At 45.4% G+C, this 23,314-nt stretch overlaps 3 protein-coding genes across 3 annotated transcripts; all 3 read left to right on the plus strand.

Annotated features, from left to right (window-relative positions):
* Positions 1-9,368: 9,368 nt before the first annotated feature.
* On the plus strand, positions 9,369-10,193 carry LOC125381418 (spermidine/spermine N(1)-acetyltransferase-like protein 1). Its single transcript, XM_048397941.1, has one exon. The coding sequence runs from the start codon at positions 9,369-9,371 to the stop codon at positions 10,191-10,193; it is 825 nt and encodes a 274-aa protein (XP_048253898.1).
* A 13-nt stretch (positions 10,194-10,206) lies between these two features.
* On the plus strand, positions 10,207-12,141 carry LOC125381419 (spermidine/spermine N(1)-acetyltransferase-like protein 1). The gene has a single exon (XM_048397942.1). The coding sequence runs from the start codon at positions 10,207-10,209 to the stop codon at positions 12,139-12,141; it is 1,935 nt and encodes a 644-aa protein (XP_048253899.1).
* Positions 12,142-12,302: 161 nt separating this feature from the next.
* LOC125381420 (spermidine/spermine N(1)-acetyltransferase-like protein 1) lies at positions 12,303-14,857 on the plus strand. The gene is made up of 2 exons (XM_048397943.1): positions 12,303-13,115; positions 14,801-14,857. Exons 1-2 carry the CDS (start codon positions 12,303-12,305, stop codon positions 14,855-14,857), a joined length of 870 nt encoding a protein of 289 aa, XP_048253900.1.
* The last annotated feature ends 8,457 nt before the right edge of the window (positions 14,858-23,314 follow it).

A 23,314-nucleotide genomic window follows, 5' to 3' on the forward strand; every position in this document is an offset into this window, starting at 1 on the left:
CAGGACGTAACCATGTACTTTCCATGCTGAGAGAAACCTACTGGATTATTAAGGCTAACTCTGCTGTCCGCAACGTCTTGTCACACTGTGTTACCTGCCGACGTCTGCGTGGTTCAACATGTGATCAGAAAATGGCTGACTTGCCATCTAGGAGAGTCAATCCTGCTCCACCCTTTACCTTCACGGGTGTGGATTTTTACGGACCTTTCGTTATCAAAGATGGACGCAAGTACGTAAAACGCTATGGGGCACTCTTCACGTGCTTAGTTAGCCGAGCAGTGCATATTGAAACGGCAAATTCACTTGACACTGACTCTTTTATTCATGCTCTAAGACGCTTCATAGCACGTAGAGGACAAGTCTCAGAGATATGGTGTGACAATGGAACCAACTTCACGGGCGCATCACGAGAACTACAGAAGGCTGTGTCAGAAATGGATCAAGATAGTATCAAATCCGACCTGTTGAAAAGTAGCATCAAATGGAACTTTAACCCTCCATCAGCCAGTCACATGGGTGGCATCTGGGAACGGATGATCAGAACAGTTCGAAAAACCCTGAATTCTCTCTTGCACGATTTCAATGAACGCTTGGATGATGAATCGTTCCGAACTTTAATGTGCGAAGTTGAGGCAATTGTCAATTCTCGGCCACTAACCACAGTATCTGACAGTCCTGATGACCTATGTCCACTTACTCCAAATCATATCCTACAGATGAAAACAAGCGTGTCTGTTCCACCTCCTGGCCAATTCCAGAAGAATGATGTATACATGCGGAAAAGGTGGAGACGGATCCAATATTTGGCCAATGTCTTTTGGTCCAGATGGAGAAAGGAGTATTTGGTGTCACTGCAGCAACGGCAAAAATGGACGATCCCAAAACGGAATATCCAAGTGGATGACATTGTCCTGATAATGGATGACGGTTTACCGAGACTTCAGTGGCCCATGGCTCGTGTTAAGTCGGTTGAACCTGATCAGAAGGGTTTTGTCAGGAGTGCTGTACTGAAAACTCAAACTGGTGAATTACGTCGACCGATCAGCAAGCTTATATTGCTGTTATCCAGCAAGTCGTGATTTTGTCAAATTTAGCCATCAGTCAAAACCCAGTGTGTCTGTATATACAAGCTTGTGATTTCTGCACTGTTTGTTATATTTGTGTTAAACAGCCCGTCTGTTTAAGAGGCCGAGTGTGTTAGTGCAGAAAGTATAATTTATGTTACAAATCTGTTATGCAAAAATGTTATGAATTTCATGTACAGATATCAACCTTAACAATGGTCTGTTGGTTATGTCACTGGACTAGCTGCATAAGGGTCCAGGGTTCAATCCCAGGTTCAGGCAAAAGTTTTTGTGACTTATAATCAGTTCTGTTGCATCATGGGATTAGTCATGTGACCTCATCCACTGTCACCTCATCCACTGTCACCTTCAGTTTGAAAGGTCTCCATCTTGGAGAAACATGTCATGAACTATTGCAGAACACAGATGTAAGTTTTTAACCTGCTTCTTCATATTTATACAATGTGTGTTCATCTAAAGTAATGTTGAAGCTATCATTTATCTTCAAATGATATAATATTTGTAGAATTTTGTATTTGTAACAACTTAGCCAATTCACTGTTTACACTGTAACTTAGAACATTTTCTTGTTATTTTCTAGTTTCTTGAACCTCAACACTGTTCATTTCAACGCTAACCAAAAGGAAAAGCATGTTAACGGATACAAAAGAATGAGCTTTTCATTTATTATTGTCAACGAATAACGGACAATAAACATCAATTGAGAGTATCAAGACTGTTGATTTCTGCTATAATACCACTCATTTCGTAAAAATAGTATCCAACGAGAATGAGTGTAGTATTCTGTATTTCCTATCTAGTGTCGGGATGTGCTGATGACTTGGAACTCATTAGGGAGTCTATCTAAGGATTACAGAAGAGTTTAGATTAACTTCATTCTTACTGTGGACCATGGGCGTTGGTGGTAAATGTTGACAAACTAAGTTATTATTTTGAGAAGGGTGGGAGGGTAGCCTGGAAAGAAAATGGTTAATAATTGTAAAAACTTACTTTATAATACTCTACTAGAATTGTCAATATTACATCCAGGTAGAGTAAGTAGGGTGACCTTGTTTCGTTTTGGTCATTTGCATGTTACAGTTAGATCTATACCACACAATAATCAGATTATATGTATGAAACTTCAATTATTACACAGCTTTTTCAACTAATCTTTAGGAAGGGGCCTAATTTGAAGCACCAGAAGTTGCGCCAATATTTCTTAGCTTGACTACAATATATTAATATGTCATGTATGTCAACATAACAATGCACATTAGTAACAATACAATGAAATATACTAGATGCTTTGACCTACATTAGACATTTCTAGAACGTTTGTAGATACTTACGATAAACGAAAACCCCAATACACATATTCCAAGACAACTTTAATTTGGGATTTCCTTTTCTTTCACAGACTTTTCACACACAAAACTGAGTTTGATCATTAAATCCACACTTGTCCTATGTATTTTTTGTTCGGGGGATTTGGATGTACAATACAATCTGGGATCCCTTTCACGTTTCGTCCTCACCAATCCTTCATCTGCTGCAACGATTAATATCCGTTTCAGTCTGAGTATCTATGATCTCTCCAAACACTTTGTCTATTTACGAGGGCTGGCTGAAAAGTTCTAAGCCTAACTGTGAAAGACCCGTACCAAGTCGATGGTTTTCCTTTATTTCTCCACATAGTCCCCTTCCAGGTTTACACACTTTTGCCAGCGATGCTGCAAGGCCTGGATGCTGGGCAAGAAGAAATTTTCTTCAGCGACCCTAAAAAAGTCATTCACAGCGGAAATGACACCATCATTACTAGGAAAATGGCGACCGGCTAGTTCCTTTTTCATTTTGGGAAACAGGTGGAAGTCTGGCGGGGTGAATAAGGGGGATGGTCAATGAGTTCGAAGCCACAATCATGGATTGCTGACATGGCAACCACCGATTTGTGAACAGGAGCATTGTCTTGGTGGAACAGGACTCCTTTAGTGAGCATTGAGCTTTGATAGCTTCAGGCAACTGTCTCAGTAGGTCAGCATAATATCTTCCATTGATAGTCTGGCCTTTTTCAAGATAGTCAATCAGCAGAATACCCTTGGAGAAGGAACCGACTTGGCTTTTTGGGGGGCTGGTGATTCTAGATGCTTCCATTGTTTAGGGGGCGGTCGGGTAGCCTAGTGATTAAAGCGTTCGCTCGTCATGCCGATGACCCGGGTTCGATTCCTGACATGGGTACAATGTGTGAAGCCCATTTCTGGTGTCCCCCGCCATGATATTGCTGGAATATTGCTAAAAGCGGCGTAAAACCATACTCACTCACTCACTCCATTGTTTAGACTGAATTTTGGTTTCTGGTTGAAAGTGATGAATCCAGGTCTCATCCATGGTTACAAATCGGGCCCAAATATCACAGATGCCACTTTAAGGACATTTTGATGATATCTGGTTGAGTATAACTGGAATATCGAACATGTTTCCAATGAAATAGGTTTTCTTCAATCTTTTAAGTTTAGACAAAAGGATATGCAGGAACAGATCTGGAGGAATAACATCACCGCATTAGGTGACACAAGGTTGTACTTGCATATCAAAAACACATCGTTTCAAAGGTATTGGATGGGTATAGACATTATGAAGCATGGAATAACATCACTGCATTAAGTGACCCAAGGTTGTACTTGCATATCAAAAACACATCGTTTCAAAGGTATTGGATGGGTATAGACATTATGAAGCATGGAATAACATCACTGCATTAAGTGACCCAAGGTTGTACTTGCATATCAAAAACACATCGTTTCAAAGGTATTGGATGGGTATAGACATTATGAAGCATGGAATAACATCACTGCATTAAGTGACCCAAGGTTGTACTTGCATATCAAAAACACATTGTTTCAAAGGTATTGGATGGGTATAGACATTATGAAGCATGGAATAACATCACTGCATTAAGTGACCCAAGGTTGTACTTGCATATCAAAAACACATCGTTTCAAAGGTATTGGATGGGTATAGACATTATGAAGCATGGAATAACATCACTGCATTAAGTGACCCAAGGTTGTACTTGCATATCAAAAACACATCGTTTCAAAGGTATTGGATGGGTATAGACATTATGAAGCATGGAATGGCATTAGCTCTATTTAGATTAGGTCCACATAATCTTATCCTGGAAAAAGGAAGATGGTTTATTCCTAAGCTACAACTTAGTAGAGGAACTCATTCCCAGGTGTAGCAGTGTACAGGATATATAATCAGTAAGCCTAAGAAAGAGAGTGTGCACCCCACCCCCCTGTGCATGCCATGTCAGCAGTGTGTGGAACCCAGTAAGCACCATCTGACAGAGAGAGGAAGCAACAATTCAAAGGTGTAAACACTGTCATGATCCTGCTGAAAATAAAATGTACTTCCTCACGTTCAATGACTACAGTATTCTCGTTTTGTTTAATGTCTGCCATGTGGTGAGATAAAAGTCTGTAAGTATATTTTGGTTAAGACTGTTCTTCTATACTGAAGAAGGTTTCTGCTCAGATGGTGCAGGTGGTGGGAGCTGGGTGGGGCCCTTCAGGCTCAGATGGTGCAGGTGGTGGGAGTTGGGTGGAGCCCTTCAGTCTCAGATGGTGGAGGTGGTGGGAGTTGGGTGGAGCCCTTCAGTCTCAGATGGTGCAGGTGGTGGGAGCTGGGTGGAGCCCTTCAGTCTCAGATGGTGGAGGTGGTGGGAGCTGGGTGGGGCCCTTCAGGCTCAGATGGTGGAGGTGGTAGGAGCTGGGTGGGGCCCTTCAGGCTCAGATGGTGGAGGTGGTGGGAGCTGGGTGGAGCCCTTCAGTCTCAGATGGTGGAGGTGGTGGGAGTTGGGTGGAGCCCTTCAGTCTCAGATGGTGCAGGTGGTGGGAGTTGGGTGGAGCCCTTCAGTCTCAGATGGTGCAGGTGGTGGGATCTGGGTGGAGCCCTTCAGTCTCAGATGGTGGAGGTGGTGGGAGCTGGTCGGAGCCCTTCAGTCTCAGATGGTGGAGGTGGTGGGAGACGGGTGGAGCCTTCCAGTCTCAGATGGTGGAGGTGGTGGGAGCTTGGTGGGGCCCTTCAGTCTCAGATGGTGGGAGCTTGGTGGAGCCCTTCAGTCTCAGATGGTGGAGGTGGTGGGAGTTGGGTGGAGCCCTTCAGTCTCAGATGGTGCAGGTGGTGGGAGTTGGGTGGAGCCCTTCAGTCTCAGATGGTGGGAGCTGGATGGAGCCCTTCAGTCTCAGATGGTGGAGGTGGTGGGAGTTGGGTGGAGCCCTTCAGTCTCAGATGGTGGGAGTTGGGTGGAGCCCTTCAGTCTCAGATGGTGGGAGCTTGGTGGAGCCCTTCAGTCTCAGGTGGTGGGAGCTGGGTGGACCCCTTCAGGCTCAGATGGTGGGAGCTTGGTGGAGCCCTTCAGTCTCAGATGGTGCAGGTGGTGGGAGTTGGGTGGAGCCCTTCAGTCTCAGATGGTGCAGGTGGTGGGAGTTGGGTGGAGCCCTTCAGTCTCAGATGGTGCAGGTGGTGGGAGTTGGGTGGAGCCCTTCAGTCTCAGATGGTGGAGGTGGTGGGAGCTGGGTGGAGCCCTTCAGTCTCAGATGGTGGAGGTGATGGGAGCTGGGTGGAGCCCTTCAGTTTAAGATGGTGGAGGTGGTGGGAGCTGGGTGGAGCCCTTCAGTCTCAGATGGTGCAGGTGGTGGGAGTTGGGTGGAGCCCTTCAGTCTCAGATGGTGGAGGTGGTGGGAGCTGGGTGGAGCCCTTCAGTCTCAGATGGTGCAGGTGGTGGGAGCTGGGTGGAGCCCTTCAGTCTCAGATGGTGGAGGTGGTGGGAGTTGGGTGGAGCCCTTCAGTCTCAGATGGTGCAGGTGGTGGGAGTTGGGTGGAGCCCTTCAGTCTCAGATGGTGGAGGTGGTGGGAGCTGGGTGGAGCCCTTCAGTCTCAGATGGTGGAGGTGGTGGGAGCCCTTCAGTCTCAGATGGTGCAGGTGGTGGGAGTTGGGCGGAGCTCTTCAGTCTCAGATGGTGGAGGTGATGGGAGTTGGGTGGAGCCCTTCAGTCTCAGATGGTGGGAGCTTGGTGGAGCCCTTCAGTCTCAGATGGTGCAGGTGGTGGGAGTTGGGTGAAGCCCTTCAGTCTCAGATGGTGGAGGTGGTGGGAGTTGGGTGGAGCCCTTCAGTCTCAGATGGTGCAAGTGGTGGGAGTTGGGTGGAGCCCTTCAGTCTCAGATGGTGGAGGTGGTGGGAGCTGGGTGGAGCCCTTCAGTCTCAGATGGTGGAGGTGGTGGGAGCCCTTCAGTCTCAGATGGTGCAGGTGGTGGGAGTTGGGCGGAGCTCTTCAGTCTCAGATGGTGGAGGTGATGGGAGTTGGGTGGAGCCCTTCAGTCTCAGATGGTGCAGGTGGTGGGAGCTGGGTGGAGACCTTCAGTCTCAGATGGTGCAGATGGTGGAAGTTGGGTGGAGCCCTTCAGTCTCAGATGGTGGAGGTGGTGGGAGCTGGGTGGAGCCCTTCAGTCTCAGATGGTGGAGGTGGTGGAAGCTTGGTGGAGCCCTTCAGTCTCAGATGGTGCAGGTGGTGGGAGTTGGGTGGAGCCCTTCAGTCTCAGATGGTGGAGGTGGTGGGAGCTGGGTGGAGCCCTTCAGTCTCAGATGGTGCAGGTGGTGGGAGCTGGGTGGAGCCCTTCAGTCTCAGATGGTGGAGGTGGTGGTAGCTGGGTGGAGCCCTTCAGTCTCAGATGGTGGAGGTGTTGGGAGCTGGGTGGGGCCCTTCAGGCTCAGATGGTGGAGGTGGTGGGATCTGGGTGGAGCCCTTCAGTCTCAGATGTTGGAGGTGGTGGAAGCTTGGTGGAGCCCTTCAGTCTCAGATGGTGCAGGTGGTGGGAGTTGGGTGGAGCCCTTCAGTCTCAGATGGTGAAGGTGGTGGGAGCTGGGTGGAGCCCTTCAGTCTCAGATGGTGGAGGTGGTGGGAGCTGGATGGAGCCCTTCAGTTTAAGATGGTGGAAGTGTTGGGAGCTGGGTGGAGCCTTTCAGTCTCAGATGGTGGGAGCTTGGTGGAGCCCTTCAGTCTCAGATGTTGGAGGTGGTGGGAGCTGGGTGGAACCTTCCAGTCTCAGATGGTGGAGGTGGTGGGAGTTGGGTGGAGCCCTTCACTATTAAAGACGGTTTCTGGGTTGACTGATGTGAGGACAGGGCCAAACTCCTGGGCTTTGTACCATTGCAGGATTCTTAACAACCATTATTTTCTACACCAAAGCCATCCAACTTTATTGCAGATACTGAGGGTCAAGTGAAATAACATTTTTTTATATTATTGTAATATGTCACTGATTCTTGAGGTTGATTGGCCAGTTTGTTGTTTGCTAAGAGACTGTGGCAATCATCATCAATTATTTCTTCGTAATATCACAAACTATTACTGCAATGATTACATGATAAATTTCTTTAGAGGGAAAACACATTTGTCTGCATTTCGATTTATTTAAATGCCCTACTCAAATCTTGCAATAATGAATTATCTGTACCCAGAGAGCCATCGTGATTGGTTTTGCCATCATGGCTTGCAAGTTTTTACCTCAATACTTGTAGAGATCTAAACAATGTGCTACGTGTATAGCACACTGAGAGTGTAGTGCAAGAATTTATGTGTTTTGTCTTCCAACTGACGCTGCACTGGCAGTGTTATGCTGTGAAGTACAACCCTATGTACAAATGGGTAGAAATAGATGTGACGGCCTTATATTGACTTCAAAGGTTTTTAATTTTAGATTTACCCTGAAATATTGCTGAAATAATATCAATGCCAGATTCTCTCATCTACATAAACTGTGGTCACTTGCCAAACAAAAACAACAAGAAACAGCAATCCAGCCAAGCATCATTATGACTTACGTTTATAATAAATTCTCATCTTCAAAGGCTTTCAGAAGAAAATTATGTTTTAAGTTGAAATAAACAAGAAATGGATGTGAAATGACACACGGCAGTTGTACTACTGAATGTCGAGGCTCTCAGACACATGGCTCTTCACATCTCTACTTCATCCACATTTACAAATGCTTCCCGCCCATTAACAGAGACGGCAGGACTCCAGAACAACTCAAGGATGGGGCCATTATGAGGTGAATGGAGATTTGGATGCTTCACCTTGGAACAAAATGGTTATATTCTTTCAAGTAGGGCATCTGGGGATGGTTAATGTGCTGGATGTTTTTGCTGAAGGGGAATGATATTTTATACTTAATCAGCATTGTTGAGGTTTTGAAAATCTGAACAAGGCAGAGAGGCTTGTTGGTGTAGTGATAGTGTACTACCTTATGGAGAGGCTTGGTGGTGCAGTGATAGTGTACTATCTGACAGAGAGGCTTGGTGGTGTAGTGATAGTGTACTACCTTATAGAGAGGCTTGGTGGTGTAGTGATAGTGTACTACCTTATAGAGAGGCTTGGTGGTGTAGTGATAGTGTACTACCTTACAGAGAGGCTTGGTAGTGTAGTGATAGTGTACTACCTTACAGAGAGGCTTGGTGGTGAAGTGATAGTGTTCCACGTTACAGAGAGGCTTGGTGGTGTAGTGATAGTGTACTACCTTATAGAGAGGCTTGGTGGTGTAGTGATAGTGTACTACCTTATGGAGAGGCTTGGTGGTGCAGTGATAGTGTACTACCTTACAGAGAGGCTTGGTAGTGTAGTGATAGTGTACTACCTGACAGAGAGGCTTGGTGGTGTAGTGATAGTGTACTACCTTACAGAGAGACTTGGTGGTGTAGTGATCAGTGCTTATAGTCAACAAGGCACCGTGATCAGTGCTTATAGTCAACCAGGCACCAGGATCAGTGCTTATAGTCAACCAGGCACCAGGATCAGTGCTTATAGTCAACCAGGCACTGTGATCAGTGCTTATAGTCAACCAGGTACCGTGATCAGTGCTAAAGGTCAGCCAGGCACTGTGATCAGTGCTTATAGTCAACCAGGCACCGTGATCAGTGCTTACAGTCAACCAAGCACCAGGATCAGTGCTTATAGTCAACCAGGCACTGTGATCAGTGCTTATAGTCAACCAGGCACCATGATCAGTGCTTATAGTCAACCAGGCACCATGATCGGTGCTTATAGTCACTGAGGCACCGTGATCAGTGCTTATAGTCAACCAGGCACTGTGATCAGTGCTTATAGTCAACCAGGCACCGTGATCAGTGCTTATAGTCAACCAGGCACCAGGATCAGTGCTTATAGTCAACCAGGCACTGTGATCAATGCTTATAGTCAACCAGGCACCTTAATCAGTTCTTATATACAACCAGGCACCATGATCAGTGCTAAAGGTCAACCAGGCACAGTGACCAGTGCTTATAGTCAACCAGGCACTGTGATCAGTGCTTATAACCAACCAGGCACAGTGATCAGTGCTTATAGTCAACCAGGCACCGTGATCAGTGCTTATAGTCAACCAGGCACTGTGATCAGTGCTTATAGTCAACCAGGCACCATGATCAGTGCTTATAGTCAACCAGGCACCACGATCAATGCTTATAGTCAACCAGGCACCTTGATCAGTGCTTATAGTCAACCAGGCACAGTGATCAATGCTTATAGTCAACCAGGCACTGTGATCAGTGCTTATAGTCAACCAGGCACCATGATCAGTGCTTATAGTCAACCAGGCACCATGATCAATGCTTATAGTCAACCAGGCACCTTGATCAGTGCTTATAGTCAACCAGGCACCTTGATCAGTGCTTATAGTCAACAAGGCACTGTGATCAGTGCTAATAGTCAACAAGGCATCGTGATCAGTGCTTATAGTCAACCAGGCACCGTGATCAGTGCTTATAGTCATCCAGGCACCTTGATCAGTGCTTATAGTCAATTAGGCACCGTGATCAGTGCTTATAGTCATCCAGGCACCTTGATCAGTGCTTATAGTCAATTAGGCACTGTGATCAGTGCTTATAGTCAACCAGGCACCGTGATCAGTGCTTATAGTCAACCAGGCACTGTGATCAGTGCTTATAGTCAACCAGGCACCATGATCAGTGCTTGTAGTCAACCAGGCACCATGATCAGTGCTTACAGTCAACCAAGCACCAGGATCAGTGCTTATAGTCAACCAGGCACTGATCAGTGCTCATAGTCAACCAGGCACCATGATCAGTGCTAAAGGTCAGCCAGGCACTGTGATCAGTGCTTATAGTCAGCCAGGCACTGAGATCAGTGCTTATAGTCAACCAGGCACCGTGATCAGTGCTTATAGTCAACCAGGCACTGTGATCAGTGCTTATAACCAACCAGGCACAGTGATCAGTGCTTATAGTCAACCAGGCACCGTGATCAGTGCTTATAGTCAACCAGGCACTGTGATCAGTGCTTATAGTCAACCAGGCACCATGATCAGTGCTTATAGTCAACCAGGCACCACGATCAATGCTAAAAGTCAACCAGGCACCGTGATCAGTGCTTATAGTCAACCAGGCACAGTGATCAGTGCTTATAGTCAACCAGGCACCGTGATCAGTGCTTATAGTCAACCAGGCACTGTGATCAGTGCTTATAGTCAACCAGGCACCGTGATCAGTGCTTATAGTCAACCAGGCACCACGATCAATGCTTATAGTCAACCAGGCACCGTGATCAGTGCTTATAGTCAACCAGGCACCGTGATCAATGCTTATAGTCAACCAGGCACTGTGATCAGTGCTTATAGTCAACCAGGCACCATGATCAGTGCTTATAGTCAACCAGGCACCATGATCAGTGCTTATAGTCAACCAGGCACTGTGATCAGTGCTTATAGTCAACCAGGCACCGTGATCAGTGCTTATAGTCAACCAGGCACCGTGATCAGTGCTTATAGTCAACCAGGCACCGTTATCAGTGCTTATAGTCAGCCAGGCACTGTGATCAGTGCTTATAGTCAACCAGGCACTGTGATCAGTGCTTATAGTCAACCAGGCACCGTGATCAGTGCTTATAGTCAACCAGGCACCATGATCAGTGCTTATAGTCAACCAGGCACCACGATCAATGCTAAAAGTCAACCAGGCACCGTGATCAGTGCTTATAGTCAGCCAGGCACTGAGATCAGTGCTTATAGTCAACCAGGCACCGTGATCAGTGCTTATAGTCAACCAGGCACTGTGATCAGTGCTTATAACCAACCAGGCACAGTGATCAGTGCTTATAGTCAACCAGGCACCGTGATCAGTGCTTATAGTCAACCAGGCACTGTGATCAGTGCTTATAGTCAACCAGGCACCATGATCAGTGCTTATAGTCAACCAGGCACCACGATCAATGCTAAAAGTCAACCAGGCACCGTGATCAGTGCTTATAGTCAACCAGGCACAGTGATCAGTGCTTATAGTCAACCAGGCACCGTGATCAGTGCTTATAGTCAACCAGGCACTGTGATCAGTGCTTATAGTCAACCAGGCACCGTGATCAGTGCTTATAGTCAACCAGGCACCACGATCAATGCTTATAGTCAACCAGGCACCGTGATCAGTGCTTATAGTCAACCAGGCACCGTGATCAATGCTTATAGTCAACCAGGCACTGTGATCAGTGCTTATAGTCAACCAGGCACCATGATCAGTGCTTATAGTCAACCAGGCACCATGATCAGTGCTTATAGTCAACCAGGCACTGTGATCAGTGCTTATAGTCAACCAGGCACCGTGATCAGTGCTTATAGTCAACCAGGCACCGTGATCAGTGCTTATAGTCAACCAGGCACCGTTATCAGTGCTTATAGTCAGCCAGGCACTGTGATCAGTGCTTATAGTCAACCAGGCACTGTGATCAGTGCTTATAGTCAACCAGGCACCGTGATCAGTGCTTATAGTCAACCAGGCACCATGATCAGTGCTTATAGTCAACCTGGCACCATGATCAGTGCTTATAGTCAACCAGGCACCATGATCAGTGCTCAAAGTCAACGAGGCACTGTGATCAGTGCTAATAGTCAACCAGGCACTGTGATCAGTGCTTATAGTCAACCAGGCACTGTGATCAGTGCTTATAATCAACCAGGCACTGTGATAAGTGCATATTGTCAAAGGCACCGTTATCAGTGCTTATAGTCAACCAGGCCCCGTGATCAGTGCCAAAGGTCAACCAGGCACTGTGATCAGTGCTAAAAGTCAACCAGGCACTGTGATCAGTGCTTATAATCAACCAGGCACTGTGATAAGTGCATATTGTCAAAGGCACCGTTATCAGTGCCAAAGGTCAACCAGGCACCATGATCAGTGCCAAAGGTCAACCAGGCACTGTGATCAGTGCTAAAAGTCAACCAGGCACTGTGATCAGTGCTAATAGTCAACCAGGCACTGTGATCAGTGCTTATAGTCAACCAGGCACTGTGATCAGTGCTTATAGTCAACCAGGCACCGTGATCAGTGCTAATAGTCAACCAGGCACCATGATCAGTGCTTATAGTCAACCAGGCACTGTGATCAGTGCTAAAGGTCAGCCAGGCACTGTGATCAGTGCTTATAGTCAGCCAGGCACTGTGATCAGTGCTTATAGTCAACCAGGCACCGTGATCAGTGCTTATAGTCAACCAGGCACCGTGATCAGTGCTTATAGTCAACCAGGCACCGTGATCAGTGCTTATAGTCAACCAGGCACTGTGATCAGTGCTTATAGTCAACCAGGCACCATGATCAGTGCTCAAAGTCAACGAGGCACTGTGATCAGTGCTAATAGTCAACCAGGCACTGTGATCAGTGCTTATAGTCAACAAGGCACTGTGATCAGTGCTTTTAGTCAACCAGGCACCGTGATCAGTGCTTATAGTCAACCAGGCACCGTGATCAGTGCTTATAGTCAACAAGGCATCGTGATCAGTGCTTATAGTCAACCAGGCACTGTGATCAGTGCTAATAGTCAACCAGGCACTGTGATCAGTGCTTATAGTCAACCAGGCACCATGATCAGTGCTTATAGTCAACCAGGCACCATGATCAGTGCTTACAGTCAACCAAGCACCAGGATCAGTGCTTATAGTCAACCAGGCACTGTGATCAGTGCTTATAGTCAACCAGGCACCGTGGTAAGTGCTAAAGGTCAGCCAGGCACTGTGATCAGTGCTTATAGTCAGCCAGGCACTGTGATCTGTGCTTATAGTCAACCAGGCACCGTGATCAGTGCTTATAGTCAACCAGGCACCGTGATCAGTGCATATTGTCAAAGGCACCGTGATCAGTGCTTATAGTCAACCAGGCACCGTGATCAGTGCTAAAGGTCAGCCAGGCACTGTGATCAGTGCTTATAGTCAGCCAGGCACTGTGATCAGTGCTTATAGTCAACCAGGCACCGTGATCAGTGCTTATAGTCAACCAGGCACCGTGATCAGTGCTTATAGTCAACCAGGCACCGTGATCAGTGCTTATAGTCACCCAGGCACCGTGATCAGTGCTTATAGTCAGCCAGGCACTGTGATCAGTGCTTTTAGTCAACCAGGCACTGTGATCAGTGCTTATAGTCAACCAGGCACTGTGATCAGTGCTTATAGTCAACCAGGCACCATGATCATTGCTCAAAGTCAACGAGGCACTGTGATCAGTGCTAATAGTCAACCAGGCACTGTGATCAGTGCTTGTAGTCAACCAGGCACTGTGATCAGTGCTTATAATCAACCAGGCACTGTGATAAGTGCATATTGTCAAAAGCACCGTTATCAGTGCCAAAGGTCAACCAGGCACTGTGATCAGTGCTTATAGTCAACCAGGCACTGTGATCAGTGCTTATAGTCAACCAGGCACCGTGATCAGTGCTTATAGTCAGCCAGGCACCGTGATCAGTGCTTATAGTCAACCAGGCACCGTGATCAGTGCTCAAAGTCAACGAGGCACTGTGATCAGTTCTAATAGTCAACCAGGCACCGTGATCAGTGCATATTGTCAAAGGCACCGTGATCAGTGCTTATAGTCAACCAGGCACCGTGATCAGTGCTTATAGTCAACCAGGCACCGTGATCAGTGCTCAAAGTCAACGAGGCACTGTGATCAGTGCTAATAGTCAACCAGGCACTGTGATCAGTGCATATTGTCAAAGGCACCGTTATCAGTGCCAAAGGTCAACCAGGCACCGTGATCAGTGCCAAAGGTCAACCAGGCACTGTGATCAGTGCTAAAAGTCAACTTTGGTGCCAAAGATGTTGCTGCAGAAATCTACTTTGTCATCTTTTCTCAGAATGTATTGTACCAGAAACTCTTAACACAATGCTGAGATGCAACAGTCCACCTTACAAGTTTTTTCTTTTCTCTGTAATCTATTAAACCGATTTTGCTTAAAACAATTTGACAACTTGTTCTGAGATAGGCTGTTGGCAAGATGGTGGAAGTACAATTAATTATATCAGTTGATAAGTCATGAGAACTCAAAATCACAAGATAACAGCTGCAAACTAAAGTGTGGGTAAATTTTCTCTTGAAGTGTGAATGTTTTATCACCAAACTTAGTGTATAACAACGAAAACAACTGTTTTTAGAAATATTGTTGAAAGTCTTTACAAATGTGGTCGTGCTTTCATCCTCAATATTAGGCAGAACATATCTGAATATCAAAAACATTTGTTATGTGTCTGTCTTTGTTGATATATTATAAACTGTTGACCAGTTATCCAAGGGAGCTACAGTGCCAGGGAACTTTTTATAAGAAATGGGAACATTTGTCAGTTCTGCCCTGAACACGGTTGAATATGTGTATGCTGAGCTTGGGTTGCTTGTGTGCCAGTGCCCTGTGAAATCTCACAGTGTTGGAAGTGAGGTTACCAGCACTCTGCAGCTCTGAGGCTCTGGATGCCAAGGATCACCACCAGCCATGTTGGATGCCTTTCCATGGTCACATGGCCTCCAATGAAGTGATGCGATAAAGTTGGATATTTCTCTATTTATGGCAATCAGAAAAAAAGAGTGATGTTGTTGTACAACATTGCTCTGTACATTCATCATTTTTGCACATTAAGAAACATTGTGTCCTTTGTGTACAGTGATATTGTATGCATTTATCAAATTGCTTAAAAATCGACACACCACATGGTCTAGAAGCTGGCGCCGCTGAGATATTTCTAGTATTATTATATGAATTCCATTTTTCAGTCAAATGACATATTGGTGTTGCCTCACATTAACATTTGACATCATGAAGTAATAAGGAAAACAATCAGCCCTCGTCTTTTACCAATTAGAATAAAGTTTTTATGCATTTTGCCACAAACTATTACATATTGATACTTATTGATTTGCAAACAAAATTTATCATCCAAAACTGGCTCCCACAGGAGATATCGCTTGGATTAGATCAAGCGATATCTACACTGTAGATATCGCTGCAATGAAATTACATCACAATGCTTTGCAGACCATTGTGACGTCACTGGTTAACATCACTAATGGCTCTGCTACTGAAGCTGTTAGCAGTACTTTTTACACTGAAGACACTGCTAATTACTGTCTACAAATTGAAAAAGTTGGAAAAATGATGTTGGATGATAAATAAAATCTCACCCTCGTGTCTTTTGATATCAAATATATCAACACTTGTTGATAAAAGTGGCAAAAATCCTCGGCAAGCCTCGGAATTTTTCCACTTTTATCAACTCATGTTGATATATTTGATATCAAAAGACACTCGGGTGAGATTCTCTATATCCCACTACATATTGTATTATATATATATTTTTTTTTTATGTGTAACCAACTAATTAAATGTGTATTTTTTCCCTACCTGAATCAGTACATGAAGAAAAAAGATATGTTGCTCTTTTAAATGAGATCCTCCTGAAAATTTTAAATAACTTGATAAGGAAGCTGTTAGAAATGGCTCCTGTTACCCATCTCCCCAGCATCAGCGACATGGGGTTAGTCAATCTTAATAATTCTGGAGAGAGGTTGGTCTGGCCAAAGATTGTGTCTCCATCATGCAGCGGGAGCTTCCACTGCTCAAGTGAAAGAACCTAATAGACCATGTGGAAGATTTAGGAGACATCAGTTGCTATCTCATCCTTATCTTGAAGGAGAATAAATAAGCCCAAATTTTTAATGTAATTTTTTCAGTGATACATTTTAGATGTCACAGTGGAGAGGTTTTTTTTTCTTCCATTAATCTAAAAAAAGGTGGTACCATTTAAGGTTATTCAGTTTTACTCCCATCTTGTTGAGCAGAACCGTACTGACGTGAGGGAGCCACATTTTCATGCAAAAGACAGGCTGCCATGAAGGACTGTAACAGAGGATGCCTTTATGTACAGGGACACAGTGGACTGCCTTTATGTACAGGGACACAGGGGACTGCCATCAGGGGATGCCTTTATGTACAGGGACACGGGGGACTGCCTTTATGTACAGGGACACAGGGGACTGCCATCAGGGGACTGCCTTTATGTACAGGGACACGGGGGACTGCCTTTATGTATAGGGACACAGTGGACTGCCTTTATGTACAGGGACACAGGGGACTGCCATCAAGAGACTGCCTTTATGTACAGGGACACAGGGAACTGTCTTTATGTACAGGGACACAGGGAACTGCCTTTATGTACAGGAACACAGTGGACTGCCTTAATGTACAGGGACACAGGGGACTGCCATCAAGGGATGCCTTTATGTACAGGGACACAGGGGACTGCCTTTATGTACAGGGGCACAGGGGACTGCCTTTATGTACAGGGACACAGGGAACTGCCATCAGGGGACTGCCTTTATGTACAGGGACACAGTGGACTGCCTTTATGTACAGGAACACAGTGGACTGCCTTTATGTACAGGGACACAGGGGACTGCCATCAAGGGATGCCTTTATGTACAGGGACACAGTGGACTGCCTTTATGTACAGGGGCACAGGGGACTGCCATCAGGGGACTTCCTTTATGTACAGGGACACAGTGGACTGCCTTTATGCACAGGGACACAGGGGACTGCCATCAGGGGACTGCCTTTATGTACAGGGGCACAGGGGACTGCCATCAGGGGACTGCCTTTATGTACAGGAACACAGGGGTCTGCCTTTATGTACAGGGATACAGGGGACTGCCTTTATGCACAGGGACACAGGGGACTGCCATCAGGGGACTGCCTTTATGTACAGGGGCACAGGGGACTGCCATCAAGAGACTGCCTTTATGTACAGGGACACAGAGGACTGCCATCAGGGGACTTCCTTTATGTACAGGGACACAGTGGACTGCCTTTATGCACAGGGACACAGGGGACTGCCATCAGGGGACTGCCTTTATGTACAGGAACACAGGGGTCTGCCTTTATGTACAGGGATACAGGGGACTGCCTTTATGTACAGGGACACAGTGGACTGCCTTTATGTACAGGGATACAGGGGACTGCCATCAGGGGACTGCCTTTATGTACAGGGACAAGGGGGACTGCCTTTATGTACATGGACACAGTGGACTGCCTTTATGTACAGGGACACAGGGGACTGCCATCAAGAATCTGCCTTTATGTACAGGGACACAGTGGACTGCCTTTATGTACAGGGACACAGTGGACTGCCTTTATGTACAGGGATACAGGGGACTGCCATCAGGGGACTGCCTTTATGTACAGGGACAAGGGGGACTGCCTTTATGTACAGGGACACAGGGGACTGCCATCAAGGGATGCCTTTATGTACAGGGACACAGTGGACTGCCTTTATGTACAGGGACACAGTGGACTGCCATCAGGGGACTGCCTTTATGTACAGGGACACAGGGGACTGCCTTTATGTACAGGGACACAAGGAACTGCCTTTATGTACAGGGACACAGGGGACTGCCATCAGGGGACTGCCTTTATGTACAGGGACACAGAGAACTGCCTTTATGTACAGGGACACAGGGGACTGCCATCAGGGGACTGCCTTTATGTACAGGAACACAGTGGACTGCCTTTATGTACAGGGACACAGGGGACTGCCATCAAGGGATGCCTTTATGTACAGGGACACAGGGGACTGCCTTTATGTACAGGGACATATGGGACTGCCATCAGGGGATGCCTTTATGTACAGGAACACAGTGGGCTGCCTTTATGTACAGGGACATATGGGACTGCCATCAGGGGACTGCCTTTATGTACAGGGACACAGGGAACTGCCTTTATGTACAGGGACACAGGGGACTGCCATCAGGGGACTGCCTTTATGTACAGGGACACGGGGGACTGCCTTTATGTACAGGGACACAGGGAACTGCCTTTATGTACAGGGACACGGGGGACTGCCTTTATGTACAGGGACACAGGGAACTGCCTTTATGTACAGGGACACAGGGGACTGCCATCAGGGGACTGCCTTTATGTACAGGAACACAGTGGACTGCCTTTATGTACAGAGACACAGGGGACTGCCATCAAGAGATGCCTTTATGTACAGGAACACAGTGGACTGCCTTTATGTACAGGGACACAGGGGACTGCCATCAAGAGACTGCCTTTATGTACAGGGACACAGTGGACTGCCTTTATGTACAGGGACACAGGGGACTGCCATCAGGGGACTGCCTTTATGTACAGGGACACAGGGGACTGCCTTTATGTACAGGGGCACAGGGGACTGCCTTTATGTACAGGGACACAGTGGACTGCCTTTATGTACAGGGACACAGGGGACTGCCATCAAGGGATGCCTTTATGTACAGGGACACAGGGGACTGCCTTTATGTACAGGGACACAGGGAACTGCCATCAGGGGACTGCCTTTATGTACAGGAACACAGTGGACTGCCTTTATGTACAGGGACACAGTGAACTGACATCAAGAGACTTCCTTTATGTACAGGGACAAAGTGAACTGCCTTTATGTACAGGGACACGGGACTGCCATCAAGGGACTTCCTTTATGTACAGGAACACAGGGGACTGCTTTTATGTACAGGGACACAGGGGACTGCCATCAAGAGACTGCCTTTATGTACAGGAACACAGTGGACTGCCTTTATGTACAGGGACACAGAAAACTGCCATCAAGAGACTGCCTTTATGTACAGGGACACAGGGGACTGCCATCAAGAGACTGCCTTTATGTACAGGGACACAGTGGACTGCCTTTATGTACAGGGACACAGGGAACTGCCATCAAGAGACTGCCTTTATGTACAGGAACACAGTGGACTGCCTTTATGTACAGGGACACAGTGAACTGACATCAAGAGACTTCCTTTATGTACAGGGACACAGTGGACTGCCTTTATGTACAGGGACACAGTGGACTGCCTTTATGTTCAGGGACACAGGGGACTGCCATCAAGGGACTTCCTTTATGTACAGGGACACAGGGAACTGCCATCAAGAGACTTCCTTTATGTACAGGGACACAGGGGACTGCCTTTATGTACAGGGATATAGGGGACTGCCTTTATGTACAGGGACACAGGGGACTGCCATTATGTAGAGGAACACACTGTAGCGCCATCAGGGGATGGCCATTATGTAGGGGAACACAGGGGACTGCCATTATTTCTTGGTTTACGGATGCGCCGCTCTTTCAAAGTAAAAAAAAGTCCCCAAAAAATGAAAATTACCCAATTTTTTTATTACAGCCCATCTTTTAGTCCAAAAGTTCAAATAAAAAAGATTTCATTTCCTCGTTGAGCATTAAAGCAAAGGGAAGTCACTCTGATCTTTCTTGTTGGGATCCTTCTCTAATACCATCAAAGCTTGTCAACGCAAAGCGCAGTGGTGACCAGTTTAATTCTTTCAACACTGTTGGCCGGTACAACGGCCAAGAAGCCACGAGTCACCAGACACCACAGGGGAGACCGTCCAAGTCACGTCTTGGCTCGGACACGATGTCTTTAATGCCAAATATATGCCTAAAGGCTCCCCCACACTGACGCAGCGCGCGAGCGGCGCAGCGCGACAACGCGTTTTTTCTCCACAATAACGCGCTGCTTTACCGCCCATACTGAAGCAGCGCGTTAAAGGAAAAATTATGGTTTTATGCCTTTGACCATTCGTGAAGGATATCAATATATCACAGATCCAATTTTATTTAACAGTCTTTTATTTGCTCCAGATCATTAACCATGACTAGAATCCAACAGAAACAACGAAAACGCAATCCTGTTGTATCTCATGAGGAGAAGACAAACAAAATCAAAAAGATCCAAGTGGATACATAAACTACAAGAAAAAAGAAAGAAACGGGAGAATACAACACATTGGTGAAAGAACTAGGACTTGATGATAATGTGTTTTCTGAGTATTTCAGAATGCCGAAGACCAAGTTTGACGAAATATTTAGGTATATTGGACCATCTTTATCAAAATCAACCAACTGTAGACGGGCGATTTCACCCCGAGAGCGTCTTGCCATAACACTGAGGTAATGTCATGTACATTGTATATTCACTGAATATATCATTTACAGATATTGATAGGTTGGTGTGTCATTATAGTTCCACTCCTGGTTCATACCATACTGGTTGGTTCCCATCGTAGATTGTCCTGGCATTGGTAGAACCTGAACAGACATGTTGGAATTAGGGAGACATTCGGCTTTGTACATCATTTCATGGATTAAAAACTTAACTTCCGCTCGTTTTTTGGGGGTAGGCGCTTTAGTGCTTGGACTTGTGAAATATCTTCATCATTCGCATTTTCTTGGCTTGATTTAGCAGCCATGGCTTCGTCTCGTTTTAGACAGTCCAACATTGAAACTCCGACAGGATCAATTTCTTCCTGTTTGCGCATGCGTTTGATAGGCTTCTTTGGAATACGTACAGCGGATGTTGATTGTGCAATAGGGTGACATCACTATCGTTTTCATATTCAGACATTTCCTGACTGGTATCTCGTGATCGGGAGGTAGATGGCATAGGTTCCTCTTCCTCTTGGTCGGACAAAGTCAGGTTACTCTGTGTGCTGGAATTAAACAATCATCATGTTATCCTAATATCTTGCGAACAAGTAACTGTATGAATTGAATGTTATTTTGTTTGATGAAATGATTATTGATATTGTGAATGAGATTGATATGTAGAGGTATAATATACTCACTCGGCTTCTTGAATATATCTGTCCAAGAACGTCAAAAGTTGTGCAAATTTCCACGGTTTTCTGGTCTTGGAACCTTGACCACTCTTGTTTTTTTGTTCTCTCTTGTTGCGAATGTATCGATCCCGTAGACTTTTCCAACGAGTTTTACATTCACCCACTGAAAATTGCAAAAATATCAAGTATGCTATGTTTTACAACATATGGTATATTGAATACCATTTTGATCCCAATATCAACTATACGTTTGTTTATTACAATTTCAGATATTTGGCAACCGGGGATTCAACTTCGACAATTGCATTCAGCTATCGAATGAGCTCCTCCCAAAACAGAAGAAGACTGGCTTAAAGTGGCAGATGGGTTCATGACATGGAACTTTCCCCATTGTCTAGGAGCTCTGGACGACAAACATGTTCTTATACAGGCCCCTGACAACACAGGATCAAGATATTTCAACTAAAAGGGTACGTTCTCAATGGTACTGCTAGCCCTTGTTGATGCTGGTTATTGATTTCTGATCATTGATGTTGGGTCCTTTGGAAGAAATAGTGATGGTGGAACTTACGCAAATTCACAATTTGGAAAGGCAATGGAAAACCAGAAACTCAATCTTCCCAAAGAATCTGTACTGCATGATGCTCAGGACTTAGGACCAATGCCGTATGTGATCGTAGCTGACGAAGCGTTTCCGCTCAAAAACAACATTATGAGGCCATATCCAGGAATCTAAGCGCATCTTTAACTATCAATTATCACGCAGTCGCAGAGTCGTTGAAAATGCCTTTGGCATCCTTGCCAGTAGATGGAGAATCTACCAGAGGAGAAACAACCTAAAGGTAGAGAGTGTAAGGAAGGTCATATTGGCTACGTGTGTCCTTCATAACTTCCTTCAGCAGGATACTCCACAAACACAGGAATGTGCACCCGTTGCAGAAGCTAACAGACAAGGACTAGCAGACATCGGTGGAATCAGTACCCATGCAGCCTCTTCTGCTGTCCAGTTCTGCCAGTATTTCAACTCTCCAGCTGGGGAGGTTCCATGGCAATTTGCTGCCGTCAGAAAGGGGTCAGCTGAATGAACGTTAACCATGGAGAAATTGTATCCAGTATTTCTTTGTTAAATGTATTTTGATAATAATGATACGAATACTTACCACTTGAAGCCTCAAATGTCGAACTGATTGATTTGCAGGCATTTAATGCCGTTTCATTGTCTTTGTAGTGGGGTGAATCCACATTATACAGAAAAGGGTATTTCTGTATTTCAATTATTAATTTCTCCTCGTCAATGTTTTTGTTTGGCATCTTCTGTCTATTTTGTTAGCAATTAATAAAACTGTCCTCAAGCACGTGTTGTGTTTTGAGAAAGGAAGTGACATCACAACTAGGGGATCCCCCCATGTGTCGGGACGTCACGTGTTAAAAATCGCTTTTTGAGCGATTCGAAAATCATGACGCCCGTGCGCCGCTGGCGCGCCGCGTGAGCATGGGCGGTTCATTGAAATAGCACTGTTGCGATTTTTTTACGCGCGCTGCGTCAGTGTGGGGGGCCCTTAAGAAATCTTTGTCACAGCTCGTAACCTAGCACTGTGCATCCATGAAGTTCCATATTTTTACTATAGATCGCGATTTCATGCTTAAAACGTTCAGAATAACATGATTTAACCCAAACCTTTCTTTAAAGTCTGAAAGTTATACACGAGGAATTTGACCAATCACGAACCTTGTAGCAGATTATAAGTTTTTTTAATGTATACTGACATTGCAGCCTTCGACGTATGTGTAATTCATACGAAGCTTCGAAAACGGAGGTATTTCCTCATGTTAGTAAGTGGATAGCTGCTATCATCGGGAAATGGGTGATGACAGATATTATATGTAAACAAATGAAAAGAAAAAAGAAAAATACAAGTGGATTTTATGAAATCTTATATTTGCCGAAAATCGTTAAATTTCACTTCATTGGTCCTTAATCTGGACGTTATGAATGTTTTAGCTGACATTATTTTTATTTAAAACAAACTTTATTAAGTTGTTAATAAATTATTTAAATAATGTAATACACATAACTTTCATACTTATAAACAATAGGATTAATTAGACCTTTCAAATAGTGTATGGCCAAACATGTAGTAGCAAAGATGTTTTACAAGCAGATAATTTCCCGAAAAGAGGATAAAATAATAAACTGAATTAGAATATGTATTTCAGACATTGTGAAACGTGACAGATTTAATAAATAAATGATATGAC

The sequence above is a fragment of the Haliotis rufescens genome, unplaced genomic scaffold (genome assembly GCF_023055435.1).
Source record: "Haliotis rufescens isolate VD_foot unplaced genomic scaffold, xgHalRufe1.0.p SCAF_18, whole genome shotgun sequence".
Taxonomy (NCBI): Eukaryota; Metazoa; Mollusca; class Gastropoda; order Lepetellida; family Haliotidae; genus Haliotis; species Haliotis rufescens.